The sequence below is a fragment of the Spea bombifrons genome, chromosome 7, assembly GCF_027358695.1.
Source record: "Spea bombifrons isolate aSpeBom1 chromosome 7, aSpeBom1.2.pri, whole genome shotgun sequence".
NCBI lineage: Eukaryota > Metazoa > Chordata > Amphibia > Anura > Pelobatidae > Spea > Spea bombifrons.
In genome coordinates, this window is record NC_071093.1 from 10,803,050 (window position 1) to 10,830,583 (window position 27,534).

Below are 27,534 nucleotides of genomic sequence, written 5' to 3' on the forward strand. Positions count from 1 at the left end.
ACTGACAAGAAAGGATCTGTAGTAACATGGAGAGAAGACCCTCTGGCTATTAGCATCTGTATCCCTGGTCTCCTCGTCTAGAAATCCGGATCTGCCACACGTTCCGCTTCATCTCTGCATACACAGTACAGGTAAACAGCTTTAATTATTAGAATATTATCCTGTTTCTGTTGTGTATTGTCTTTTAGTATATATATATATATATATATATATATATATATATATATATTATATATATCATTCAAAAGTATGGGGTCACTTAGAAAGTTCCTTGTTTTTTAAAGAAAAGCAAATGTTGTCCATTAAAATAACATGAAATAGATGAGAAATCCAGCGCAGACGGTGTTAATGCTGTAAATGAATATTGTAGCTGGAAACAGATGATTTTTAATGGGATATCTTCATAGGGGTACAGAGACCCTTTATCACTCCCATCACTCCTGTGTTCCAATGGCACGGTGTGTTGGCTAATCCATATTTAAGTTTAAAAAGGCTAATTGATCATTTGAAACCCATTCTGGAATAATGTTACAGCTGGAAAATCCCTTGTTTTCATTGAAAACAGCCAAATGACCCCAAACTTTTAAATTGTAGTGTGTATACATAAAGTTTTAAGGAAATATAGTCAATGTTTGTTGACTTAATATTAATAAATTAGGAACTGAATAAGGTATAACACCAGATTTTTAGTAAAAGCAATTCATAGCAGGGCTCATACTACCAGAACATTTTTTTTCCATAAAACACATACCTGAAGAAGGTGGTTTGTGTCGATTAAAACTTCGAGTATGTGAATATTCAACTGGTTAAGCACAATGCATGTGTGTTTTTAATTACATTCATTGTCAAATGAAATTCACTCCCACACAAAACCTCTACATATTCTTAGTGCTGATGTTCTAAAATCTGATTTATTTCAAGTGATACAATAGATAAATGTCCCGATGACCTTAGTTTTCCATCAGCCCCGATCAGCATTCGTGGTCCATATCTTCCCCATATCCATCCTGTAATGTAAATGTCAGCATGAAGTCATTTTATAGAAATTATAAACTTTTGGGATTATGGTCCTTGTGTTTAGCATCCTTGGCATTTAACCCATTCAGTGCTACATCGGTATAAATCATGGGACGCCTTCTAGGTAGCCGATGTACTAAAGTAAAAGAGACTTTACACACATAAAGTATATATTTAATAGCATTGATCTAAAAACACCTGGATGGGCAATATTAAAATTAATTTATGTCTTAAAGTCAACGCTGGGATCTTGATGTTGTGGTCTCTCCAGAGACCCCTTCTGTTCTATTAGAGCCAGTAGAGTAATCACAAAAGTAACATTTCCAGGACACATATAGTGTCTCAGCACATGTGAATAGACCAGCACATGTAAAGTGCAGCCCTGCAGTGTGTGTGATGTATAAACCCAATGTAAGGGAACCAATTACACAGTTACACATTACATACATACATTGCAGGGCAGAACTTTTCCTATCCAGAGTATGTTATATGTAAAGATCATGTGTCCAAGGAACATGGCTGATCTGGTAAACCTAGACGTCAGGGATATTTCCAGGATTGTAAAGTCCCTATGCAAAAATATTTGGGTTGGGTAGCCTTATGGGGGTCCTCCATTGTGGACTTTTACAGTATGTGGGTCCTAAGCAGATACTTAATCCTCTTAAATGGTAAGACTGCCTCTAATAATTGTGCAGCTAAAGCATCTGAATTGTATTACAATATACAAGTGATTTACAGATAGAGAAACACAGATTGTATGACTAGTAGTAAAGTGACAATCAAAGGGTGACAAATCCCATGACATGTGTTATGTGTCTTATTCCATATGAGTGGGGTTAAAATTATCAACCGGCTCCATCATATAAGACAGATTGATACAAATACATTTAGTGTCAGATGAACATGGTAAAGATAACTATGCGTTCCCACATACAATATGCCCTTTACATGGTTGGGAAAGAGTAGCCATATTCTGATATATATATTTTATATATCTCGAGAAAACAGTTGTTTATTCTTGTTTGTGTGCGACTTTAAATACATGGTAATGTACGTCAAGGGGATAATGCAAGTGCAAGGTTGTTTCTTGCCTGGAATTCTTGCAAGCATGGACCCCTCTCCACCCATGGAGGCTGACTTTCTCCTATACCAACATATAGAAATAAAATAATAAGAAAATCTTCTCAATTCCAAAGGCAAGAGGCAATCCGTTTCCCCCCTCCTCCAAATCCAAATATTAATCCTCCAAAACTACTTAACCTACCAGTGTATTCCACATCTTAACTGCCCTGACTGTAAAAAACCTCCACCTCTTTCGTTAACAAAGAATCATTCTTCAAAAACTATAAGAATAATAAACGGTGTTATCCGTGGCTCGTGTTAGTCTATATGTTGAATTTGCAAAAATAGCTTGGTCCTTCTGGGACGAGAAACTTACTGATGTCTTCCAGCCAGGCACGTGCCCTGTTGATAGCTTCCTCAAATTGCTCCGTTTTTGGGAAATTTGCAGTTTGGTAAATGAAACAGACCTCTGTAAAACACAATGTTACACTTTTTTTTTTACAGAATAAATTACAAAATTACAATTACAAATACATTTGTATTTATTTATTTATTTATATAAGGGGGTTATATAGGTTTCCGGCTAAGGGTGGCATTTTAATTATAACTACAAATTTTCACTAGTCAAGACTTGCCCGTTCCGCTTACCTTTAATCACCCTTTATATTTTTATATAAAGATCTTTTACTTGGTTTTATTGCCAGGTGATATGACATGATACACTATAAGAAAAACAAAATTTATATTAGATCCAAGATAACAAAGGTTTACCACGTATGCATTTCTAAGTCATTTTTTCACTGTAGTTAAGCCCTCGTGGCTATAACATTCCTTTAAAGATTTTAAAAAGCTTAAGAATGAAAAATGCCTTTGGGCTGATCTTCAAAGACTGATTTAATATAGTGTGCATGTGACAAATTCGGAAGAGTTAAATAAAATTGGATGCTTACAAAGAAATGTTAACAAAGCTCTCATGAGTAGACAGTGTAAAAGTTTTATGGAGACACAAGCGTATTGTAATAAGCCAAGCAGTTTATGTCGATCGGGAGTCGTTGGTTGAACTACAGCTTCAATCCAGGATAGAAGATGCTGTCCAATGACAATAAGGAGGCTGCGTTTTCTCTTACTAAGCAAGTGGAACGATGGCCTTCATTATTTATAGTGAATAGTTCCTTTCAACCCCCCCCTAGTGATTAAACCTCAATTGGCTCTCTTGAAGCCTGTGTTGAAGAAGCTGTTTAGAAGGGGTGTAAATGTATCCCATACATACATTCATAAGAGGCCCCAGCTACATAAAATCATAGACAATAATATATTTGTAATTACCGGTACTTGTTATAAAGAGAGTATAGCCTAATTTTAATAGTCTTCATATTAGGGCAGAATGTTGGAAATCATGATGTCATATGGTACAAAATGGAATTTCCATTCTATCACTATCACCGCCTAGTGGCTGGAATCTGAGGGGAACTGTAAATAAATACCCTGGAGAAATAGTTCTTCTCCTGAGATATGGATGGGCCAGAGGCAAATGCCTTCTGCCCCATAATGACTTAACGCGACAAGCAACCACGTTGATAAGCAATGACGGTGATTAACCATAACAACATTTATTGAATTTATGTCAAGGTCCACTACAATCCAATGCATATAGGGAATGGACTGTCTGTGTCACAGATATTACAAGAAAATGCAAACTCTTGCTTTCCAAAAAATCCAAATATTAGTCACTTTCCACCCATCTAGTCTTCAAATGTCTGTCAGATTGAAAGACTGTAAGGATTGAAAGGATCAAGCACCTGATTAACAACTGATTTGTTTGCATATTGTGAACTTTGCTCTAATACTGAATACCGTATTGTAAGCGTTCCAAATATCCATTTGTATGCTTTATTCCTGGTTTCATAACAGTGGGGTGATCAAGAGATAGTTGGGGGATCTATTCATTGAGGACCAAGAAGATGCAGTGGTTGGTCCTAAGATTATATTTTGGGAAATATTTATTTCAGAAAAATATTTATAGGATAATAAAATCCGTAGAAATAAATGTTTAGTTCTCCTTTAAAACTGCAAATCCCAGTGAGTCTCTGCTTCACTCTAAGCATTCCAAAGTTGACCAAGAAAGCAGATTCAACAAATGTCAAAGAAGCTCGGAGGTTATCACAAAATACAGAACCATCCAAGCTCATCAACTCAAATATCTGTCATGAATGAATGTTGTTCAGGCTAAAATAATAGTTTCCAAGTTCAATATTATTAATCACTGCCAGAAGATTTTGCTTACTTTCATGGAGAAATAACTGCCATGCCTCAACTGTGCCAAGTTCAAAAACACCTAGGTTGAAGATACTTTGTTAAAGTTTGTATTACTGGATTAATTGTTGTTGATAACTGTTGGCCATCTCTGAGTTAAAGACCACTGACTGTACAACATAAGCATTACACCAAACTAACATATTACTTTACTTGTTGTCAACTTTGTTTTAGGTCAGCCATGTTCCCAAGGGTTTGGTGGCTCCTGTTTTTATTAGAGCTTCGAACATATGTTGCACAAAATGTCTACGAAGAAAGACGAGTCGGAAAATATAAACCCAAAGCTTTAACAGCACCCGTATCAGAAAAAACAATAAATCTTAGCGAACAAGGTAAATCTTCAACCTCACTATGTAAAAATGTGTATTTATAACTGAGAAATTAAAAATGATGGATATGTCAAGACCCAGAACATCAAATGACAAAGTAGTGATATCTGATCCATATCAAACATTCCCTTGCCCCAGGGGTGTCTTTGGGATTTGTACAGTGTGTACGTTTGGTAAAGATGATACCTGTGTTGGATACCTGAATTGCATTACAGTTAAAGCTGTTGAGATTACCTATTTCTCTTATTGGAGGTGTATTCAATATAGAGTAATTTCAATTATACCATTATGTAATCAATTTTATTATATAAAATACATTTAAAAAATGTAAAAATTACAATACGTGTAGTAAAATGTTTAAAAAACAAGGGCTATGTTATATATACTAGAACACACGGCATATTAATTCATCAGAGCACAGGAGGGCCATGTGGGGTATATACGCTTAGAAAAATGTCTGTTGATGAGACCTGTTCAGTGACAAACCGTTATCTCTATTCTCAGATGAAGACTGCATTTTGGAAATGGCTTTTTTATTGGACAGCTCGGAAAGCGCCAAGGATTTTAACCACAATCAGGAAAAGAAATTCGTCTTGCAAATGGTTGACAAGCTGAAAGGGGTTCAGCTCAATTCGGGACGAGCATTCAGCTGGAGAATGGCTTTATTGCAGTACAGCAGCACAGTTCAGATAGAACAAACCTTTAGAGACTGGAGAGGACCTGATAATTTCAAAGCACGAGTCGCTCCCATATCTTACATTGGCCACGGTACATACACATCCTACGCCATCACAAATCTAACGCAACTTTATTTGAATGAAGGTACTCAAAAGAGCGTGAAGGTGGCCATACTCCTAACAGATGGAGTCGATCACCCAAGAAATCCTGATATTTTTGCAGCCACGTCTAACGCCAAACACCATGATATTAAACTTTTTACTGTGGGTATGACGGGGGTAGCTAAAGAAACAGCCAATGCTGCCAAACTTCGTTTGCTGGCCAGTGTTCCGTCGAGTAGGTTTGTCTTTCATCTGCAGGAACCGGATGTCGTGGACAGAATCCTTAAAGAAGTGGTAAGTGTTTTTATTACTAATCATGACATCGGCGTTGTAGGAAGCCCCAAGTTATTGTTTAAAGATAGTATGAAAAGAGAGGTGCTGAACCAGCATGTTAGTAACGACCATAACGTCATTGCTTTTTCAGGACTTTCTAACTTATATAGCTGTAGCTAACAATGATGTTTACGAAACAAACTGAAACAATGTTGATCTTTACTTTGATCATGAAGGTATCCTTTAAACCAAATGATTTCTATCATAATCAACATTTTCTTATAATGGTGCCAGTTTCACGCATTACAGCTCAAATCAGTATGTTCATTTAATTGTTGTAAACGGTCAATAAACTCATAGAAAGGTTTGCACAATTAGTAAAATGCTAATAAAACATCTACATGTGAAAAACATGTAAAAATTGACTAATGGCAATGTTTTCGTTTTAAAAAAACCAACTTGGAGTTTTATGTGCCATTATTTTTCTGGTAGAAAAAATGGGGAGCGGAAGATCTTCCCGTCCTGATATTGTTTACAGAGCACCATAGAGATGATCTTCTGTCTCAGAAAGGTGTTATGCAACTCCATGAAATGTCTCAATGGTGCTGTCATCAATTAGTTCAGCCTAAGAGGAACATGGAACAAAAAGTGTTTATCGTAAACCAATATTGTCTGCCTGTTGTTGCTGATGTAAAAACACAAACCTTTGTCCGCCTACTTTTTTGGCTATATTACTCTTATCTAGGAGGAAATATTTAATAGAAACATAGAATATGACAGCAGATAAGACCCAATGAGCCCATCTAGTCTGCCATCTAGTCGGATCTAAAGACTCCAACCTTAGTCGGTTCTTTGGCCTTAGATTCAGGATAGCTTTCTCCCTATCCTATGCATGTTTAAATTCCTTTACTGTGATAAGGCCCATTGAGGCGTATTTTTAAAAGAATGCAGTAATAACAGGTCCTTCTTTAACTGTGAACCAAAAAATAGGCAACTTTACATGGTAAAAATGAGCTTGTGATGAACACATGATTCTTTCACAATCAAAAAATATTCATTATAATATATTTAGCGTGAACTCATACTCATTGACAAATATTTGTCCCGGATTATTGCCCCCTTTTTTAAATGAAATGTTAAGTTGCAGTAAAATATGAAAATTGAAATCAGCTTTATTGAACTGGATCAGTGGAATACTTATTTATTTTATTTGTTTAATAATTGCATCATGTGAGCTTCAAAAGGTCCACTTTACTATTCTTAAATGTTTTGCAAAGTGAATCATTTTTTTTGCTAATAAAGGTTTTTTTATGTATTCTTGTCCTGCAGAAAGAACTTTCAGAGGAAGGGGTAAGTTTTTTTTATTGAAAAATGAAGTAAATAGTGCTTATGTGTAATTTTTGGGATTTTAAATAATTTCTCTTTCTAAACTCACCATAAGACATTAGACTTCTACTGTATATAGTTCAATCGTCCTTATTTTTTATTGTATAGTTTAAGAATATCAGTGCTTACAACCTGGTGGTGATGGAACAGAGGAAGCCGGGTCATGTTCTACAAAGTAACTTAAATGTTAGAAGTATAAGTTGATAAAAAAAACGGCAAATACTACTATATACTAATGAGTCTGCCATACTGTCGAAATAATTTGGCAATATTAGTAGGGAGGATACATATTAATATGTCAATTCTTCTTCCTAGTGTCCCCAAGTAACCGTATGTTCATGCGAGAAGGGTGAAAGAGGCCTACCAGGATCTCCTGTGAGTACCCACCAATACCGAATACAAAACTGGAAGTGAAAGTTGCCTATTAAGCAACAGCTCAACTAGTCTACTGGTATTTTTCTATATGAACTACAGAATTATTTCACAATGTAACAAAATATTTAGCAACCTATCTGCTTAAACTGTGAAAAGACCAACAGAATATAGAATCTTAAAGATCTGTTCTGTTTTAGTTGTCGGTGTATTGGTTAAATAAACACTAACTACTACATGGATTCTAAACTTGTTAAACTTTCTCTTAGTTAATATAAATAATACAGAAACATATATGATAGGAGAATTGGTTGGGAGAAAGAAAAGTGAGAAGGGGGTTCAATGTTGTTATATTGGGAATAATACCCAAGTTGGGTCCTGCCCTTCTTCTAGCCATTGTTGGCTGGCCATAAAATTAAGCTCTTCTCAGGCTGAATTAGCTAGAAATATCCCTCCGACCAGGTGACCTTCCTACATGTCTTTATTGATTGGTTGAATGAACCTATTTTGCTGTTAAATGTTACTAACGTTAAGAATAACTGAACCATACAATAAGTTATGCAGTACATCATGCTCATGAACTAGCTCTTGTTATGATCAGTGATTTCTATATACCGGTATATATATATATATATATATATATATATATATAAATATATATGTATATATATATATATATATATATATATATAGACACTAACAATTGTAATTTTGCAGGGTAAAAAAGGCCGACCAGGAGATGATGGAGCTCCAGGACAGAAGGGATTTAAGGTAATACACATTTTTTTCTCCTTTAAATAATAGACATGCTTTACTTGACTTATATATATATATATACCAAGTCTAAACATTTCCTAAATTAACAAAATCTACATTGTATATTCTGATATATATCAGTGTTTTAGTATTGTATGCAATTTTCAGCCAATATTAATCAGTCTTATTAATCTAAGTGTGAAAACTGGGGATAAATTCAACTGCATTCATTTAATTTTAGGAAAATTTAATGGACCCCTTCTTGCCTCTTTATTTCTTTAGGGTGAATCTGGACTTAATGGTATTCCTGGAAGAGATGGAGTAGAGGTAACGACCAAATGAAATTTAAAATGTAACATATTACCTAAAAGCGAAGCCTTTAGGGGTTATTGACTTGGGGGATTATTGACTTGGCAACAATAATACTGCTGCACTGAATTCATTTTAGAATATCTAACCTTCCTTTTTACTTTTTAGGGTAAACCTGGATATAAAGGAGAACAGGTAAAAATTATTTTTTTTCTAATCCAGTAAAACATTTTATTACCTAGTACATGAACTATAAGTAATTTTTTTACAGATTTATATTAATTTATTTTGTTAATTTTGTTTCCCTTTTAGGGAGAGAGAGGTGAATGTGGGATCCCTGGAATCAAAGGAGACAGGGTATGAAACAAAAACTGAAAATTTACCTTATATGCCAAGCTCTTGTGGAAACTATTTAACATATCTTAGAACATATCAACTACAGGTTCCTTCACCTGTTTATTGTTTTTTAAAAATAGATCGGATCCATGAAAGAAACCAATGTCATTTTTAATTAGACTGTTCCTGATGTGCGTAGATTTAAGACTCATAGCCTCTCTTTATCTGAAAACATTCTGCAGGGCAGCTAAATGCTCTGGACACTTAACCTAATAGAGTGATCTACTCTATACAAATGTACACTGGATACAACCCAAGAATAACAAAGAAAAGATACACCAAACTATTAAACTGATAAACTTACTGTGTAAGAGGGTGGTGCAACAGTTTCATTCGTAGGATGGAACCCTAAGCATCATTTTAAGTTTTGAAACCTTATTTTGATTTGTTTGTCATCTTGGTTTTCAGGGTCCAGAGGGTCCAACAGGCCCAAGGGGAATACGAGGCATGCAGGTAAGAATAACACTGGTGAAAGTCATGTATAGTATAGAATAGGGTAGGATAGTGGTTTACAGAGAAAGTCCTAGAGAGCAACATCATGACAATAATTACCAACTCTATAGCTGACACATGGGGCTACAATGTCTCCATACAACCTAACTCTGGTATAATTGATAATCTGGGAGAATACAATAACATGGAAGAACATGAGCTGATGAAAAGAGTGATCTGACAAGTCCGTCCAGCACTACAAACCACAGGGGAGTAGTTTCACTCAAATTTCAGACAAACTAACCCATTATCTGATGTTCTCGAACCTCAATAATATTTGTGTCTAAACTTTCCAAATCTCAAGCCTTATACGTGCTTTATTTTTACATAGGGAATTCAAGGACCACCTGGAGATCAGGGTCCAGAAGGATTTCAGGGTCCTAAGGTAAGCAGAGGGTTTAAAGATGGGTTAGATTAGCTTCAAAATACACAAAATAAATGAGACTGTGGCTGTGGTCTAAATATATATGGACTATATGAATAGGGTGATAAATATCTTCACCAACCACAAAAAGCCGTCTAGTAAGACAGTACTGATTTTTAATAGATCTCTGCAGTATACAGTGTACTTGGTTAAAGAGTTAATCTGTCCACCCAAATAGATGTCTCTTATATACTTACAATACTCATACCCATTCTAACACTGTCTAACTAGAGCTTAAAGTGGATTGGTCACTTTTCCCAAATATTATTTTCAATTTTCATTGAGGTAAATCAATGTACTTTATAGCGTTTATGTGTATATTGTTAAGCAGCCATATTAACTTCCTGTTCCACTATTATCTTTTGGTTAAGCTATTGTCCCTCTTTTGATGGCAACTGGTTGGTTTGAGCATCCTTTAAGGGTTTGGCAGGAGAAAGGGCGATAACATCTGTACAGGAAATTAAGTGATATACTAGTTCTGAAACCTTTATACCATATATCTACAAAGCAATTACACAGATAACACAAAAGCACCAGCTTACAATAGGTTTCATAAGCGAATGTAGTTATACTAAAAGCTGTCATTCTAAGACCAACAGATAGACCGTCTCATCCAATACAATCTTGATTGGTTTATTGTTGTAACCCTTATGTATCCAGCACATCAACTGACTTTTTTCAGTGATAATGGCTGTTCTCGTTGTTCAAAAACAAGTTGATTGAATTCCCATTTCAAATGAGAACCATTGTCTTTTGTAACAGGGTGATAGAGGCCTCACTGGACCTCCTGGACTTTCGGGTGAAACGGGCATAGGATTGCCAGGCCCAAAGGTACCTAATGTGATATGTCTTGAATGGAAGAGGTGCTGACCAACAGTTTAGTAGTGTTTGGATTGGATTACCTTGAACAAAACTACATTACATCATATAAAAAATATTGTCTTTACATCGAGGATGGTGACAATAGAACTGTAATAATTTGCATTGTACAAACCACATTCTATAAGATGTTTACCAGTAAAAATGCATATATATCCGTCTAAAGCTCATAATGGATTTTCTTTCAGTGTAGAATATACTGTATTTATATGTCTCTCGATTATATTGGTATAATGAACAATCCACATTTTGATTTATTTAATGAACTATTTTTAATGTCTAGAAATAAACCAGGCCTCATTGGCTAGGACATGTTCTTTTGTAACGTACGGCATACATCTTGGTACAAATGGTATTCTGGGCAATGTGAGGATCATTGGCAGATAATTGGATTTTTAGCAATTCTACCACCTTGTTTATAAATTTTTGTAGTGTTAGACAACCATTGGTTTTAGAGAAGGCAGTATACTCAACATCAGTCGGTAATAACATTTCTCCAAATAAAAAAAATATATATATCATTACCAAATGCATTAAGTAGGGGATATATACACTATTGAAATATGCATAATTGGAAATACATCAGTGATTTTATTTTTTACAACTAAAGACGTGTAAATTTTATTTATTATTTGGTGTAAAAAAATATAGTTTTTTCTTTAATGGAATGTCATTGTAATAAATATGAGTCATATACTTCCTATTTTCAGCCTTGCATATGATCTAGACTTAGTGTCTTGGTGTACTAACTACTATATTGCCTTGAAGGGTGATATTGGATTACAAGGACGACCAGGCCCAGCTGGCCCACCTGGAATTGGAGAACCTGGACCTGCAGTGAGTATTTCAGCAGTTATTTTTTATTATCCTTGCCCTTCACTGGCATACTATTATTAGTTATTGTTTTATATCGCTCCATCATATTCCGCAGCGCTGTACAATAGGCAAACAGTACATTAATCCTCATATTCAGACTGCATTATTTATCTCTGTTTAACAATATCCTTTATCATCATTTGTATTTGTATGAAAACATTAAATGAGACATTGAAGCAAAATTATTTCAGTTGAAAGAAAAGTCAATTATGGGGTTTCGGTATTAATTTAAAAAAAAACATTGAAAAATTTAACATTAGCAAAACAAAATTGCAGTTTTTCTAGGAAAAAGCATTTCAAAATGTAACTATTAAAGCAATTGCTTTGATTATCAAGACAGCTGTAATATTTATTTTTTTTTGCGAAAAAGCTTGTTTAAATGGAATGCAGTCAGTAATCCAGTCAAATTGACATCGTGTTCGGGCTGGTTTGTGGCAATTTATCTCACACCTGACAGATATTCTCAGAAGGGAAAAAATACGGCCTTTTATACAGAAGTAGATTTAAAGCAGCAGAATGAGATGTAAGATACAGCAGTCCAGAGCTCAATCGAATGCTCAATATTTCAGAAATATGACAGATACCGAAATGGAATGAATTATTGTCGTGTAAAAAGAAAAATTCTATTATTTTGACAGCCGAAGACAAAAGCAGTGGCATGTTTTATAAACTCGCCACCAACAGGAACTCGATACACAGTACCTGCGGGCACTAACGCTATTAATAGTCCCATAAAAAAACATAGTATTACATTTCGACAGGTTATAACAAGATACCAGGCAGCATTGGGCTTATTCAAGCAGCAAAAGGCTTTCTCTGTTCTTATTCTAAAACGTATAAAATCTCGTTCTAATAGGGCCCACAAGGAGCGCAGGGAATTCAAGGAGAAAGAGGACTCCCAGGAGAGGGACTGCAAGGGCCGAAGGTAAGAGAGAACATAGCTGAGACCTATTTGTCCTGTCGTTATATTGTACATTAGCTCGGAATGTGGCGGCCCTCTGACGCAGGTGCTCAAAAGTGAAGGGGACTGCTCATTATATCACATGAACTGTATTTAAACAAACTACGGATACTAGTCATAGACAGATTGTGCATTAAAAACATTATAGGCAGTTCCAAAATGTCTGGCAAGCTGTACCTCTTAAGAAGCTAATGAACAAAAGCTCCCATAAGCCCTTATCACCCAAAGGTGGGAGCACTTGTCCATCAAGACGAATGTGGGTGTTATGGAAGATCATGGGATCCATACATTTGGCTTAAGGAGCAGTTTAGCTCAGGGCTGGTGAGGGATGGTGAGGGATGGTGAGGGATGTGATCATCAGGTTACTCCTGAGGGAAGGGCCAGATTTATGGAACCAGAAACCTATAAATTAGCCCGGAGCCATAAGATTTTAACTCAAGAGCTGGACTGCCTTCCAGACACTGTTTCTTTCCGTTTCAGACTTTTTATATGGCTTTATTACATCATTGATTTACACTCTTATACTTATCACAGATTTACGTCCTGGCATCCCAACAAAGTTATATAGCAGGGTGCATGAGATTTTTCAGGATATTTCCAACTGAGTATTCCTTGTGTAAAACCACTATAATGTTACTAGCTAATGTAATTCAATTCTATAATTCTGAAATATGTTTTACTTATATAACATTGATTTAGCAGTAATCTAACTTTTCAGACTTTTACCAGAATGATCCTTTATATATAAAGTATTTCCTATTAAGCTGAATATTTTTTATACCTTTAAATCATTTTACTTTTTTCTAAATGCTGCTAAAGTCATAAAATAGGAAAAGGATTAAGGTGGCTGGTCAAAAAACATATCATTTAAATCCTGAGTTTTTTTCATATTTAGGGAGAAAGAGGGTTTGAAGGACCCAGGGGACCTCGTGGACAGCCAGGGCCTAGTGTCAAGGGTGACAAGGTAAGCATCAAATTCCAGATTGTCCAAAATCAGTATTTGAAGTCTCATTAGAACACGCAATCTTCCATACTACCCTTCTATTCTATCCCGCACTAACAGAGATCCACTTTCCCTGCAACTCTGGCTATACTTCTTCACATAAACAATATTTTATTGCAAAGACTCTTAATCACTAGCTGTTCTGTTTCACATCAAGAGAAAGCACCCAATAATTCTTTACCATATAAAATGCTCACAACACTGTAGACATATTGTTGACCCCAAGTCTATGACATCTTTTTTTTGTGCTCTAGGGTGATTTTGGACCTCCTGGTTTGCCCGGTCCTCTTGGTCTGCCAGGTGTAGGAATACAAGGAGAAAAGGTAAAATTTGCTTATACATTCTAAGATCAATTACATAAGTAAAGTATTATTGATAATATTAATTCATATTTAAAGTCCAACCCACTGGTGTAATTGATTGAATGATACAAAAATAAATACAGACATTGTAATCTATGTGGATTTATGCAGCTTCTGACCAAAGCTCCAAGCTTTATAATTATAGCTGTTGTTCTGTGATAGCTGTAACATACTGTAAAGTGCAATTATATTCTTATGGAGTTATTATTGTTATTATTATCATTATTGTTATTATTATTTAGGGAGTACAAGGTCCTATAGGACCACCAGGAATAAGGGGACCACCAGGAGAGGGACTCATGGGACCAAAGGTAAGAAGAAGAGTCAATATTCTGTATGTTCCCAATATTCATGGCCTCAGGGCTTTAGGAGCAGAAAGTGCAACAGTGTATTCTAGGTTCACAAATCCTGAGGGACAGAGCTCTCCTTTGTAATTAGACCATTTACACTATTAAGTATTGCCCTCTATCTGGCTCACACTGGGGTCATAACCCAGGGCTCAGTGGAGATGACTACAATCCTGTAGGTACTACCACAATAACTGTAACCAAATCCACAATCTTTGGGTTTTTTTACAGGGAGAACAAGGTCTGCCTGGAGAATCTGGAGTACCGGGAGAAAGGGGACTTGGAGAAACTGGTGCCAAGGTATGTTATAACTAGATTCAGAATCCATTTTTGCATTTTACTATGTATAATGTACAGAACAAAACTACACATCATTAACGAAAAGTTCAAGGTAAAAGTAAAAAAGTATATTGACACTTTATGTTCTTTAGGGTGAGCCAGGATCTTCAGGTCTGCCAGGTTTACCAGGTCTCCCAGGAGAAGATGGCGCTCCAGGACAGAAGGTACTATAATCATCCATATATTTTAGCTTTTTACTGAATATAGCAGTGAATTTTGTATATACAAGTATCTCTATCTATCTATCCACACACATGCAGCAATTATCACACCTCATATATTCTGAATATGGATGACATTTTAAAATGCTTTTTTATAGGGTGAACCCGGACTTCACGGGATTCGAGGTCCAGAGGGGTCACCTGGCATTGGTATCCAAGGTGAAAAGGTCAGTATGAAGCATTGTAAAATGCTATATTAAAATTCTGGTTCTCACACTACTCCGTTTTCCAAATACAAGAATTTGTTGACATTGTTTCTACTACACACATCCCTTTGAGCTGGAAGCAGCCGTATTCTGCTAAAGTAGAGGTGTGGTTGGGTAATGTGGAGAGGTTGTGTAATGTGGAAGAGCAGAGGCTTTCCATGATAGCTATCAACGATTGATGGCCACTTGGCTCCCCTGGAGTGAATTCACCGGGTCAGACCTTTATAAAGAGTTGGTTTACAAGGGTCGGAGCGCTTAGGGGGAGGTGGTCACTCGGTGCGGATTGGGTTGTTTGGCTGATTGGGGGAACATGGTTGTTTCGTTGAAGTGGATGTGATGTATCATAGTGTGTAGCTGAACATTGAAGGGTTCACCTTGGCAACTTGCTCCACTTTGGATTTTTGATACAGTTTTATTTTTGGTAAATGGTTACTGAATGTTGACATGTATGAATAGCGCAGCATTCAGAGGACTTTGTGCATAGTCATTAAAGGCCTATGGGTCGGGGGAGTGATTTAGCCTTCATTGCTGCACTCTTGGCCCTGTCTGTATATCAAATTAATTGTTTTCTAATTTTCTATAACTTGCTCAATTTTTTTGTTTCCCCTGAGAAACACATGTACACGATAACAAAGAATTAAAAAAAATCTGATTCTAAAAACCATCTTTTTTTGTTCTTTAGCCTATTCCACTTGAAGCAATGGAAGGGCCATGTATGCCATACTAGTCGATGCAATCCTACATTTTTTAACTGGTCTGAACAATGTTTCTGTTCTACCTCTGCGTTTGTTTTAAGGCGCCCCACTAGATGGGTAGATGGTAAAACAGTAGTCCTCAAGGCAAAAATTACTTGCCAGAACCTATGTATATTTTAAGTAACTTGTATTCAATCATAGATTATAACTATAGCAAAGATTCAAGGAGTTTAAAAATGGGGTTAATGTATGAGGTTTTTCCTGTTCCCCTTGAGATTGAATTAGAAATTGCCTACAGTTTCCAGATAAATCCCTCTCTCTTAATTAGTAGCTCATTAGCAAACATCACTCTGATAAAATTAAGATTACAAATAAATACCGCGCTTAAAATAAAACAAATACCAGTTAAATCTGTAGGGTTTTCTCTTCACTACCCCTGATGGAATGGTTTATTTCTAAATTAAGGTTACTTTGTTTACTCAATTCTCCTTGATTTGCCTTTAGAACTTAATTGTCACTCAATTATTTTTCTTTATTTAGGGTGACCAAGGCCAAAGAGGTATACGAGGGTTAACAGGACCTCCAGGACCTACAGGACCATCTGGGCCAAAGGTAATACAACATTATAAAACATATGCATGTTTCTAAAAAACAATTTAGGATTAGGGGGTGGATTATGATCAAAAGAATAGAAATCTAATATATATGTTGTACATAAATATCTGTTGTTATGAACACATGGCCGGTGGTCTGTGAGAAGGCCTAGTCACTTTATGTAGACTTGTATACAGCTCAAGAAGCTCACAGCCCTAAAGCCAACAAGGGTATGCCCTACTGGACAATGAATTGAGTTTAACATCTCAGTGGCCAAGGTTATAAAGACTTTCTGTCAAGTACAGACTTGGAGATTGACCTCAATACCTATAAATCAAGGTTTCCAATAGAGACATGGGTCCACAAACGAAAAACATGTTTGTTTTCAATATTGATTTGAACAATTGTCAAAGTAGTTTCCATGCTAAGCATTTATTATTTACCTGCATTTGTTATTTCATGTTGTAGGGTGAACCCGGGTCTGTAGGACGTCTTGGAATGCCAGGTCCTCCTGGCCGTGCTATTGTAGGACCTAAGGTAATATGAGCCAAAAACTCCCTTAGGTAACATGAAAATATTATAGAACGGGGCTAGTGGTGTGTAAGAATGTGACAGGGTATTACAAAAACTAAAGAGTGACATTAGGACACAAAGAAGACTCTTAGAACTGTAGGCACGTAATGGCAGTCAAACTATCTTCCTAGCTTGACATTAGATACACAAAATATGTATTTAGAACTGTGACATATAAACACATACCATAAAGACATATCATCTCATACTATGCCTATGGGTCTGCAGTACTCATGCAGGAAATAAGTAACCATCATAATAACATGTAATGTAACATGTCAAACATGCTGTTGAGTTCAGCATATCATCATCATCATCGTGATTTGTTAATCACCTTCCAAACTACAATGAAGGTTTTGAGAATTAACCTAGAGTCTTATATTCACTTTATTTACACTACTTATCCAACATCTGTTGGCATCTAATGATACATTTGACTTAATTTTCAAGTAGTCATTTATACGTTTACATGAAGTGCAGATAGACCATAGTGTTGGTTTGTGACCTAGTTGAGGGTATGATGGCCAACTATGTTGGCGACACACTCCTATTCATGTGTATGTGTGAGATTGTATAGGGTTTGCACGCATGACGTCAAATATGAATGTCTAATTTACTAATCAGGTTTTATTTTAATATTTAAGGGTGACATTGGTCCTGCTGGCCCTCAGGGTTTAATAGGAGAACCAGGAATTGGCATTCCCGGCCCCAAGGTAAGATGGCTTTGTGTGTGTTTCCAGTGTTCTAGAGTTACCATTAATTACTCTTATTAGCTCTGTGTTTTGTATAATGCATGATAACTAGTTTCTTGGCATACATTACATGGTAATATGTAATTGTACGGTACTTTGCAGACTAAAGACTAACCACAGCAGACCATTGTTGTTTTCATGAAACAAAGTAAACAGTGAAAATTACCGTATATGATTTTCTCTTTTTTACAATAGGGTGACAGAGGTAACACAGGACCACCAGGGCCATTTGGACCAAAGGGTGATGGGTACCCAGGCTTACCTGTGAGTATTTTTTCAAGACTTTATTCACAGCTGATGTATAAGTTAGATTAAGTTGTCTAAAATAACCAAAACATGTCATGAATTTCTCCTGACTATTATCTTGGGGATACACAAAAAAACTCACTGGGTCCAACCAAGGATCTTATCAAGAGCCCCCAACGCTTTGTGAACACAAAAGTCAAAGCCTCAACAGTCCAAAAAAATGATATTTTCAGTTTTATACACAAATCAAACCATGTACAAGTGTTTAAATATTGAAGTAAGCATACATCTAAAGGTTTCCTTTATACTTCCTCTTGTTGGCATCTGTATAATTATTTCTCCCCAGCAAGGAGAGCAAACTGCTATTGTTAAATTGATGATTGTTGTTAAATGACAGCAAATTGCCACCTAGAATCACTCCTTACATTTAAACTCAACTTTACACAATTTCCATTTAAAAAAAAGCACAAGCGATAGGCAGATTTGATAAATGTAGCCATATTATAAGATGTGAAGGTGTCAGTTCCCTTTTAAGCAATACAAAAGCCATACATGTACCATCAAGGCATTGCTGTTATACTTGTCTAGATCAATTATTCATTTTTTTGTAAATTAGGGAGTGCCTGGACTTCCTGGACCTCAGGGGGAACCTGGACCAGAAGGCTTCGGATTACCAGGACAAAAGGTACTTTTTAGAATGCGTCAACTAACCACCTGACACCCCAACTTTTGAAGAATGCATATAAAAGTATGATGTGGCTATTAAGGTATTAAAGTAAGCTGTTGATTGCTGGCCTTAAAGTACTTCTAATGAAATCAACAGGTGTATTCTTGTCACTGATTGACAGCTTAAGCAGCCAATGAGTGTAAAGAAAGTGCTCACACTGAAATCAGTGGAGAGACTCTACGCATGAACACTCGGGTCTAATTAGACCCCTGCACACAGCAGAGCCCGCACTTGATCTGACGCATGGTCGAATGCATCTCCAGCAGGGTATTTAGCTGGGGTGGGGAAATACATTTGGGGGGATCCTGCAGAAGCATTTGCAAATAGACCACACAAAAATGTAAAGGGATCATGCGCCTATCATCTGTAATATTAAAGTACGTATGATGGTTCTTTTAAAAATCAATCAATAAGTCATGGCAGCTCTGATGTGGTTGTCTGTTTACAACTTCAAGAACACTTTTCTTAAGAAGTGAGTGGTAGTACTATGATTGTTAACTATCATAGAAAGGTAGGTATCAGTCTTCACCACCACCAGGGGAGGGCCGGCAGGTGTGTTGTAATGCTATTAACCCCTGCCCTACTGTGATTTTATGAATCTTGCTCTCCCCTTTTAGTTACTATTGGTGAGTGTTAATGTGCACTGGATTACTGTGCTGGTACTTGTAATCTTCTATGTCAATGTATTTCTTTAAGTAATAGACCAATGCTGACATCATTTAAAACATATTTACAGGGTGATCAAGGTGTCAGAGGACCTGTTGGACCCTCCGGACCTCCAGGTGAAGGTTTACCAGGGCCAAGAGTAAGTACATTTATTTATTTTACCGCTGTTAATTTTGAAATCTACAACAAAATATTTGATTTACTAACATGTCATGAATTTGTAAAATAATGTTTTAACAGCTGATTCTAGTGGGTATGGGACATTTTTTTTTTACATCTGTGGAAATAAACTAGGTCATAAACTAAAATAAAGTAAAAGATGCAGAAATTAAGTAAGGATATAAGAGACAAGGGCCAAATTGTGATGGGTAGACAACTGGGTCATCACGTGGATGGCTGGGTGCCTGTGGAGAACACATGGCACCAGGATGCATCCATGGAGGACCCACCACTCAGCTTACAGAACTTAAAGGATCTGCTGCTAACGTCTTGGTGCAGATACCACAGCACACCTTCAGAGGTCTAGTGGAGTTCATGCCTCGACGGCTCAGGGCTGTTCTGGTGGCAAAAGAGGGACCTAAACCATATTAGGCAGGTGGTCATAATGCTATGGCTGATTGGTGTATACTTGTGCAATGTTAAACTACTAAAGGTTATAATATACATTATTTTTATTATTTATAGGGGAATGTCGGAAAGCCGGGCTTACCTGGGGCCCAAGGACCCCCAGGTGAAGGAATTCAGGGACCAAAGGTAAGTGCAGTTCTTAGTCTAATATACTGTGTATACACAACATACACTCCCAAGGAACAGGATGACAATTTATGTTTTTTTGATAATTTGTCTACCTTCTGTAACCGTTTATTCTTTTCTAGATAATGAATAAACTAAATGTTTAACAACACACACAAAACAAGTGTTATATCAAACTTGTTGTCTTCTGCCTCCCCTGTTTCCTACAATACCCTGCTTCCAAATCCCTTTCTCTCTAACTGAATGTCTTACTTGCCTTTCACTGCTTTCTGAATCAATTTATGTTAAATAGAAATCTAATATATTCAATTAGGGAGAGCAAGGAATTCAAGGTGTAGCTGGACCTCGTGGACCTCCAGGAGAAGGGCTTTTAGGACCAAAGGTGAGGTCAACTTTGTAAACTTTTAAGAGTTTTGTTGACTTTTATAGTAGCGTTTTTGACAATTGTGTTATTCTCTCAAATTCTGTTGTCTACGTTTGCTCAAGTAATACAAATTCATCGCTATTACTAAGCAATGGATTATTATATATTTTTTAATACTAATATGTTTTTTGACATTGGTGTATAGTTAGATGGATATGCTTTAAGAATATTTCAACAGCTACATATTAGTTATGAACCACCTGTAGAAATCATATTCTGATTTTTCTGGGTTGGTACAAATTTTGAGTTTTAATAATTAGTTAATAATAATTAATAAATAGTAAATTTATTTTGAATGTAAACCAGCAGTCCGGCACCTTTTAAGGCTAATAACACTGCATTTTTTCCTAAGAAGTGAATAAAAAAAAACATTTATGAATTATAGGGTGATCGTGGTGGCAGTGGTGAAAGGGGCAGAAAAGGAGACAAAGGGGACAGCGGAGAACCCGGACTTACTGGAGAATCAGTAAGATTTTACCCTACATTTTCCCTATGTATACAATAAATACAGAGATATTGGGTCAACTACACACTTGACTTTAATTTATTTATGTATTTATATTGGATGACAATAATTCTATATTTTTCATCTTTATCATAGGGCAGACCTGGATCTAAGGGAGAAGCAGGATTAACTGTAAGTAGGAATATGGGGGGAAAAACATTGTTTTGTAATATATTTTTTGTTCAAAAATAAAGGACGGCAGCAAAGAGAGGTAGCAAGAAATTAGCCCAGAGAGAAAGTGACTTGAAGAATATAGGCCACTGGCTGATGCATATATTTGAAATGTGTTTACCTGGCTTGTGTTGTGTGGCTACAACAAGAAGACACAAGGGTTGTAGGTTACACTGCAAATTAATTAACTGAAGAACTGAAAATACCGCTGATGTCTACTTAATTAAATTTACTATGGACTATTTTAATTTGTCTATAATGCATGTTATTATAGATCTTAGTTATACTCTTAGACTTCCAATGCAGTCACAGATACGTCAACTGAGAGCGATTTACTAAGGAGTGATAACACAGAGCATTCACTCCATTAAGGTAGTCCTCCATATTTCATTTTAGAGTATATATATATATATCAAATTGATGTTTCCTTTTAATGTTAAAACATCACCAGCACTGCAATGCAGCAAGGTGTAGAAAGACATCATTATATCACACTCTTGTTACAGAGTAGTACACGTTGGCGCCAGAGACGCTGGTTTAGTATTAGGTTAACTGGTGAACCCTTGTGTGATTTAAACCAAATGATTTCCGGTATACTTACATGATATTATTTTCACACACAGAGAGAAGATATTATTAAGATGATAAAGGAGATTTGTGGTAAGCATAACACCTTTTTGTACGTTTTTATTTAAAAAAATATGTCCTTTGACGTTCAATTCACAGAACAGACATCGAGAAACACAACTGGCTTTAACACGTCAATCTAATATTCCAAATGAAATGCTAAAATAGAGAATAACTAGTATGCATGTGGGGCTGCATAAAGAGCTTATGTGAGGAGATCCAAACCTTTGTAACGCTTTAATCTACAATAATCAAATGTGAACTTTCTTTTATCCTCCTAGGTTGCGGTGTGAAATGTAAGGAGATCCCTATGGAATTGGTATTTGTAATTGACAGTTCTGAAAGTGTGGGTCCAGAAAACTTTGAGATCATCAAAGACTTTGTCACGGCTCTAGTGGATAGGGTCACAGTAGGCAGAAACGCAACTCGCATTGGACTTGTCCTGTACAGTTTAGAAGTTCGCCTAGAGTTTGGTCTTAACAGGTTCACGACTCAGCAAGACGTTAAGCAGGCAATAAGGAAAATGATGTACATGGGAGAGGGTACATACACTGGAACCGCTATACGTAAAGCTACTCAAGAAGGATTTTTCGGAGCCCGAACGGGCGTTCGCAAAGTTGCTATCGTGATCACAGACGGCCAGACGGACAAGAGAGAAGCAGTAAAGCTGGACATCGCTGTCCGTGAAGCTCAAGCTGCTAACATACAAATGTATGCTATCGGAATTGTCAACGTGTCAGACTCAACGCAGGTTGAATTTATACGGGAGTTAAATCTCATTGCTTCTGATCCAGATAGTGAACATATGTACCTGATTGATGACTTTAACACCCTTCCAGGTAAGTGAACAGTGGTATCACCAGTCATTGTTATTCTATTTTTCAGTATTAACGCTAAGTGTAACCTTCATAATTACGACAATTTTTGAATTACACAACATTGTTCCTGAAAACTAAAGTTTCCAAATGTGTCAGTGGTTCACCTGTCTTATTAATATACATTTATTTCCCTAAAGCTTTGGAGTCCAAACTGGTTAAACAGTTCTGTGAAGATGAAAATGGAGCCCTTATTTACAATCGAATTGGAAGCACAATCAATACAGTTTCCTTACAAAATGGGTTTCCTGGGTCCTCTGACCCCGTGTCTTATGGCAACAGATATACTAATATCCAGGAAGAAAAAGTGAACTTCAAAGAGGAAAGAGTCAATATTCAAGAGGAAAGACGGAAAACAGACCTAATAGAACCACTTGTGGTTCAACTTCCACCAAAAGAATCGGTATTAAATGCTTATTGTACTTAGCAAATCTACTTATTTCGTCAACATAAGTTATAAACATTTGCTTTTATAGAAAGTGAAGTATCTCCCATCTACATATAAATGATAACATCACATCATATTTTCTTGACATGTTCATATATATCTATATGTAAATCTACAATTAGGAAAGCCCAAAGACATTAACCATTACAGAAATGATTGACTTATAATAGCTAGGAGCCAACCAGAGATTATTAGAGCAATGAGCAATACAAGTTGTCATCAGTTTAGATATGATTTTAGAATCATGTTTAGAAAAGTTATATCCAATGAGCAAATTTAAAAAAAACAGCTTTGTAATTTACTAACCAATTATAAATATTGTTTACAGGTGTACCACGTATTATCATATTTATTTAAACACTAACGTCATCTTTGTTTCAGGAAAGAGAAGTCATCAGGGAGACTGTGGTTGAAGACGATGAGGAAGATTACAATGAAGAATCAGATTACTCAGAACAGCCATCAAACACAAGAGGTAATTAACTATCTGGAAAGTAATTCACATGTTTAATTTGTAAGATCTGCAAATTTTAGTGATTGTTTTTTTACTTCACAAGTTGAATCTAACGTTTGGTTTTTTTTAATTGTCTGATTCGGCAGTGATATCATCTTCAACCTTCATATCATCTTCTGCATCACAATCTTCTTCCTCTTCATCATCACCTTCTTTGTCATTACAACCTTCATTGTCGTCGTCGTCATCATCATCATCATCATCTTCATCATCATCTTCACAGTCTTCAACATCACAAGGAACCTCTTCAACGTCCAAAGTGATACTATCTCCATCAAGTTCATCAGAGTCTGTGAAACCAGCTATACCAGGTAAATTTCTACATAATTTTATACTAACTACTCCAAATTGAAAGTATTGGATTCAGATAATATAGTAAGGCTTACTAACTTAAAAGATGCAACAGCTTTTGTAAATATTCAAAAATATGTATTCTAGTGTTGGACAAGCCATTAACCTCATGGGGAAGTCCAATCCTGGGCTGAGCTGGGTTGCCATATAAGCCATTTTGTAGGACACATCTATTTTTAAAAAAAATAACAGCTTTAGTGTGTGTGGAATGTCTCTAACCCAAACTGATGCAACAAAGGTTTACTGAAATATACAGAATAAATGGTCTCGCCTCTCTTCTTTTTCATGTATATTTTTTGATTCACCTTTAAATGTGCTGTTCCACATAGACACAGAGAGGCTGTTTGGGGGCTTACAGAAATGTACCTAGGGTGTGTAGGGGGGGCCTCCAGGCACCTAAAGGAGCAGGCTTGGTTGGGAAGATAGAGAGCGAGAAAGCATTAGTCAGTGTGGGAGAGTGAGGGAAGTTATGTTGTACAATTGTCAATGCCTTGTTCAGTGTATAGTGGTGGGGATTATGCTGTACCACCACCTGTGCCTGGCTCAGTATGTAGCAATGGGAGTTATGCTCTAAAGTAGATAATAACTCCCATCACTATATACTGCGCCAGACATTACATGATATGAATGTATATACAAGATCCACCCCGGGTGTCAAGTACTCTAGGTACGCCCCTGGTGGCTAAGGTGGCACAGACAATCTGTTTGAGGACCAAGTTGGCACTGATAAACTGCTGGTGGCAAATATGGCCCGATGGGACATGTTACTTTGTGAAATTGGGAGGCGGGGCAATTCTTGCACCGGAGCTCTGGGGTTTCTAGTTAGAAAATATGAATAAAATATTATGAACAGGGCAAATTTTACATGATTAAAGAGTTATTTCTGGGAAAGGTTTTGGCTGGGAAGGAAGTTATGGGAATACCTAGTTATGTACATCATTCCACATTTTGCCCTGATCCTAAGTCATATCCTTATTTTATTTTGTCTCAGAATACATCCAGGATGCACGCTGTATGTTACTACTAGACCAGGGTACCTGCAGAACATATATAATCAAATGGTACTATGACAAACAAGCCAATTCCTGTGCCCAGTTTTGGTATGGTGGCTGCAATGGAAATGGAAACCGTTTTGATAGCGAAGATGAATGCAAGAAGCTGTGTGTGTTCCCACCTAATCAAGGTAAGACAATGTTGTCACTGCTGGAATTAATTATGGAAAGTTCTTTATGAGTGAGGCGGTTTACAAGACATTTTCTCCTATGGATTAAGATTTCAAAAGGGATGAGGATAGAGCTGGGATTGTGCGTGGAAACATCGGCTTTCCTATGATATGTGGCATAAGATTTTGTAAAGATGGTGCAAAAAAAAAAAAAAATTATATATACACATATTGCGGATTTGCTCCTTAATAGGTTGTTTAGTGTATAAGAACATGTATAGCAGAAATTAAAAAAATAAATAATGCACATTACAAGCAGTTGGTATTTGCTCAAGGTTGATTTATGGTTTGCATGTGATTTTAATACAGTATGATCACTACTATAGAAACTTTTAGTATGTTTCACAAAGACAGTACTCAAGTAACCCTAAAACAAAAAAAAAAGATATTTTTTACATTCTCATGATTGCCCATGCATAATGCACGTTGGAGTGCTTTGTGCATGGACTCCAATGCATTTACATTGGCTCTCAGTCTGGTGGAGTTTCAGACATTTTTTCACCGGCTGACACTGGGAAGCAGTAAGTGGCAGACCCAGTCTCTCATTAACACAACACTGGAGAGCCCGGCAAATTGATCACCGGCTTTTCATTTTTCTCTGTTTTTAGTATGCTGTTTTTTATATTTTATTTCTAATATATATTGATGTATATGCATAAACATAGGTTCCTAAGTAAACCTAAAAAAATATATAATTTGCGTGGGGATATTAAATGAGGTGAGGGAGGATTTACGAAAAACATAGCAAAAAATTGTTCAGCTCCCATAGGTGTCTAATAACTTTGTTATGTTAAGCTCAGTCTTAATGATGCCATTATTTTGTTTTACAGAGAACTAAGTGAGATTCTACATTCCTTTTTAAAGAGGTTCTACTCACGACACTGAAGGAGTCAACAGCATGGATGCCCCATTTTATTTAAATGCACACGTGAAATATTTCCAATATGATTGTCATTATTTATGATGCAATTAACTTGTTCCATGATTTTTTTGTATATTATATTTTTTGAGGGGACAAGAAAAACACAGTTCTTACAGTAGCATTTTGGATGTAAATGTTTCCATTTCTCAGGGGTATATGTATATATTTTTGCCATGAGGTCACCTATTATGTTAAGGTGGCCTGTTTTATACAGAGTGCTTGAAAATCCGGAGAAAAATGGTTGTATTTCAACAAAACCTCAAAATGTACTATTCTTATGCAATATTTATTTTTTCAGGGCATTTTGGGGATAACAGGCTACCTAGCTTTATTAGAAGGACAAAACAACTGTGATAGAATACTGATACTGAAATTATTTTACTTGCTGGTTGTAGAACCAGTCATGGAGCAATAGAGACGTAGGCAATATAACAAAATCTGATTTTTATTTGATCGTTTTAGTCAACCTAATCTTATGCCACACCTAATTTATATTTAACTAGTTGGCTGTTCCAGGTTTGTGTGTAATTGTATTCCTTTATTGAATCAATTGAGTGATGTGAGACCTGTACATATATTTTAATGTTGGTTATATTAGTGGATGGGGATATATCTAACTCATCAAAATGCTAAAATACTGTGTTCTTTATTGCAAGATTATACAGACGTATGCAGGGTTTGAAACATAATTCTGTGATCTGAACTCTACCGTTAAGCTAACCTTCTTTCTTCCAGCTTTTGATTTGGGATTTTAAAATAGATTAAAATTACTTATTCTTCCTATTATAATGGTCATGATGCCTTACATCTGAGATGTTACTGGATGGGTCTAGCCAACAAGCTTTTTAAAGCAGGGGCAATGACAACTAACATCAGAAAAGTCAACTGGTGCCCTACTGAGCTTGGAAATTGAACACAGCAGTCATTTCCATCATGTCACCAAATTCCTTATAACATTCCATTTAGTTTTTCATTATTGATAATAGAGGATTAACCCAATTCATGTATGTCTTTCACCAGATTAAGACTTGACTATGCAAAATTCAACCTGATTTTAGCTAAGAAAAAGTACACAGATAATTCAGACAGATTATAACTATCCATCTTGTTGTTCAAATACTGAATTAGAACACACTTCTACCCAAGTTCTAGTAAGGCTTGTTTGGGTTATATGAAGCTTAGCTGGTAGGTTTTGGGTTTAGTGAACAGACCCCACAGCACACTGTATAGTTTTCTGTATATGGCAACACAGTCGAAAAATCTTGGAGTCTTGCCTCCATTTTATCAATGCTGACTTTAGTATTTTAGAAAATATTTTATGGAAAGAAAATTGGCACTGTCATTATTTTGCATGTACTTTTTGTGAT

At 36.2% G+C, this 27,534-nt stretch overlaps 1 protein-coding gene across 1 annotated transcript; it reads left to right on the forward strand.

Annotated features, from left to right (window-relative positions):
- On the forward strand, nucleotides 1-26,570 carry COL28A1 (collagen type XXVIII alpha 1 chain). The gene is made up of 37 exons (XM_053471831.1): nucleotides 1-131; nucleotides 4,567-4,724; nucleotides 5,226-5,794; nucleotides 7,103-7,123; nucleotides 7,475-7,534; nucleotides 8,249-8,302; nucleotides 8,570-8,614; nucleotides 8,765-8,791; nucleotides 8,909-8,953; nucleotides 9,401-9,445; nucleotides 9,816-9,869; nucleotides 10,671-10,739; nucleotides 11,556-11,624; nucleotides 12,520-12,588; nucleotides 13,520-13,588; nucleotides 13,882-13,950; nucleotides 14,232-14,300; nucleotides 14,568-14,636; nucleotides 14,768-14,839; nucleotides 14,995-15,063; nucleotides 16,338-16,409; nucleotides 16,860-16,928; nucleotides 17,609-17,677; nucleotides 17,912-17,980; nucleotides 18,579-18,647; nucleotides 19,426-19,494; nucleotides 20,040-20,108; nucleotides 20,422-20,490; nucleotides 20,918-20,998; nucleotides 21,134-21,169; nucleotides 21,832-21,868; nucleotides 22,117-22,674; nucleotides 22,851-23,113; nucleotides 23,540-23,633; nucleotides 23,759-23,983; nucleotides 25,015-25,206; nucleotides 26,076-26,570. Exons 2-37 carry the CDS (start codon nucleotides 4,574-4,576, stop codon nucleotides 26,081-26,083), a joined length of 3,744 nt encoding a protein of 1,247 aa, XP_053327806.1. The 5' UTR covers nucleotides 1-131; nucleotides 4,567-4,573; the 3' UTR covers nucleotides 26,084-26,570.
- The last annotated feature ends 964 nt before the right edge of the window (nucleotides 26,571-27,534 follow it).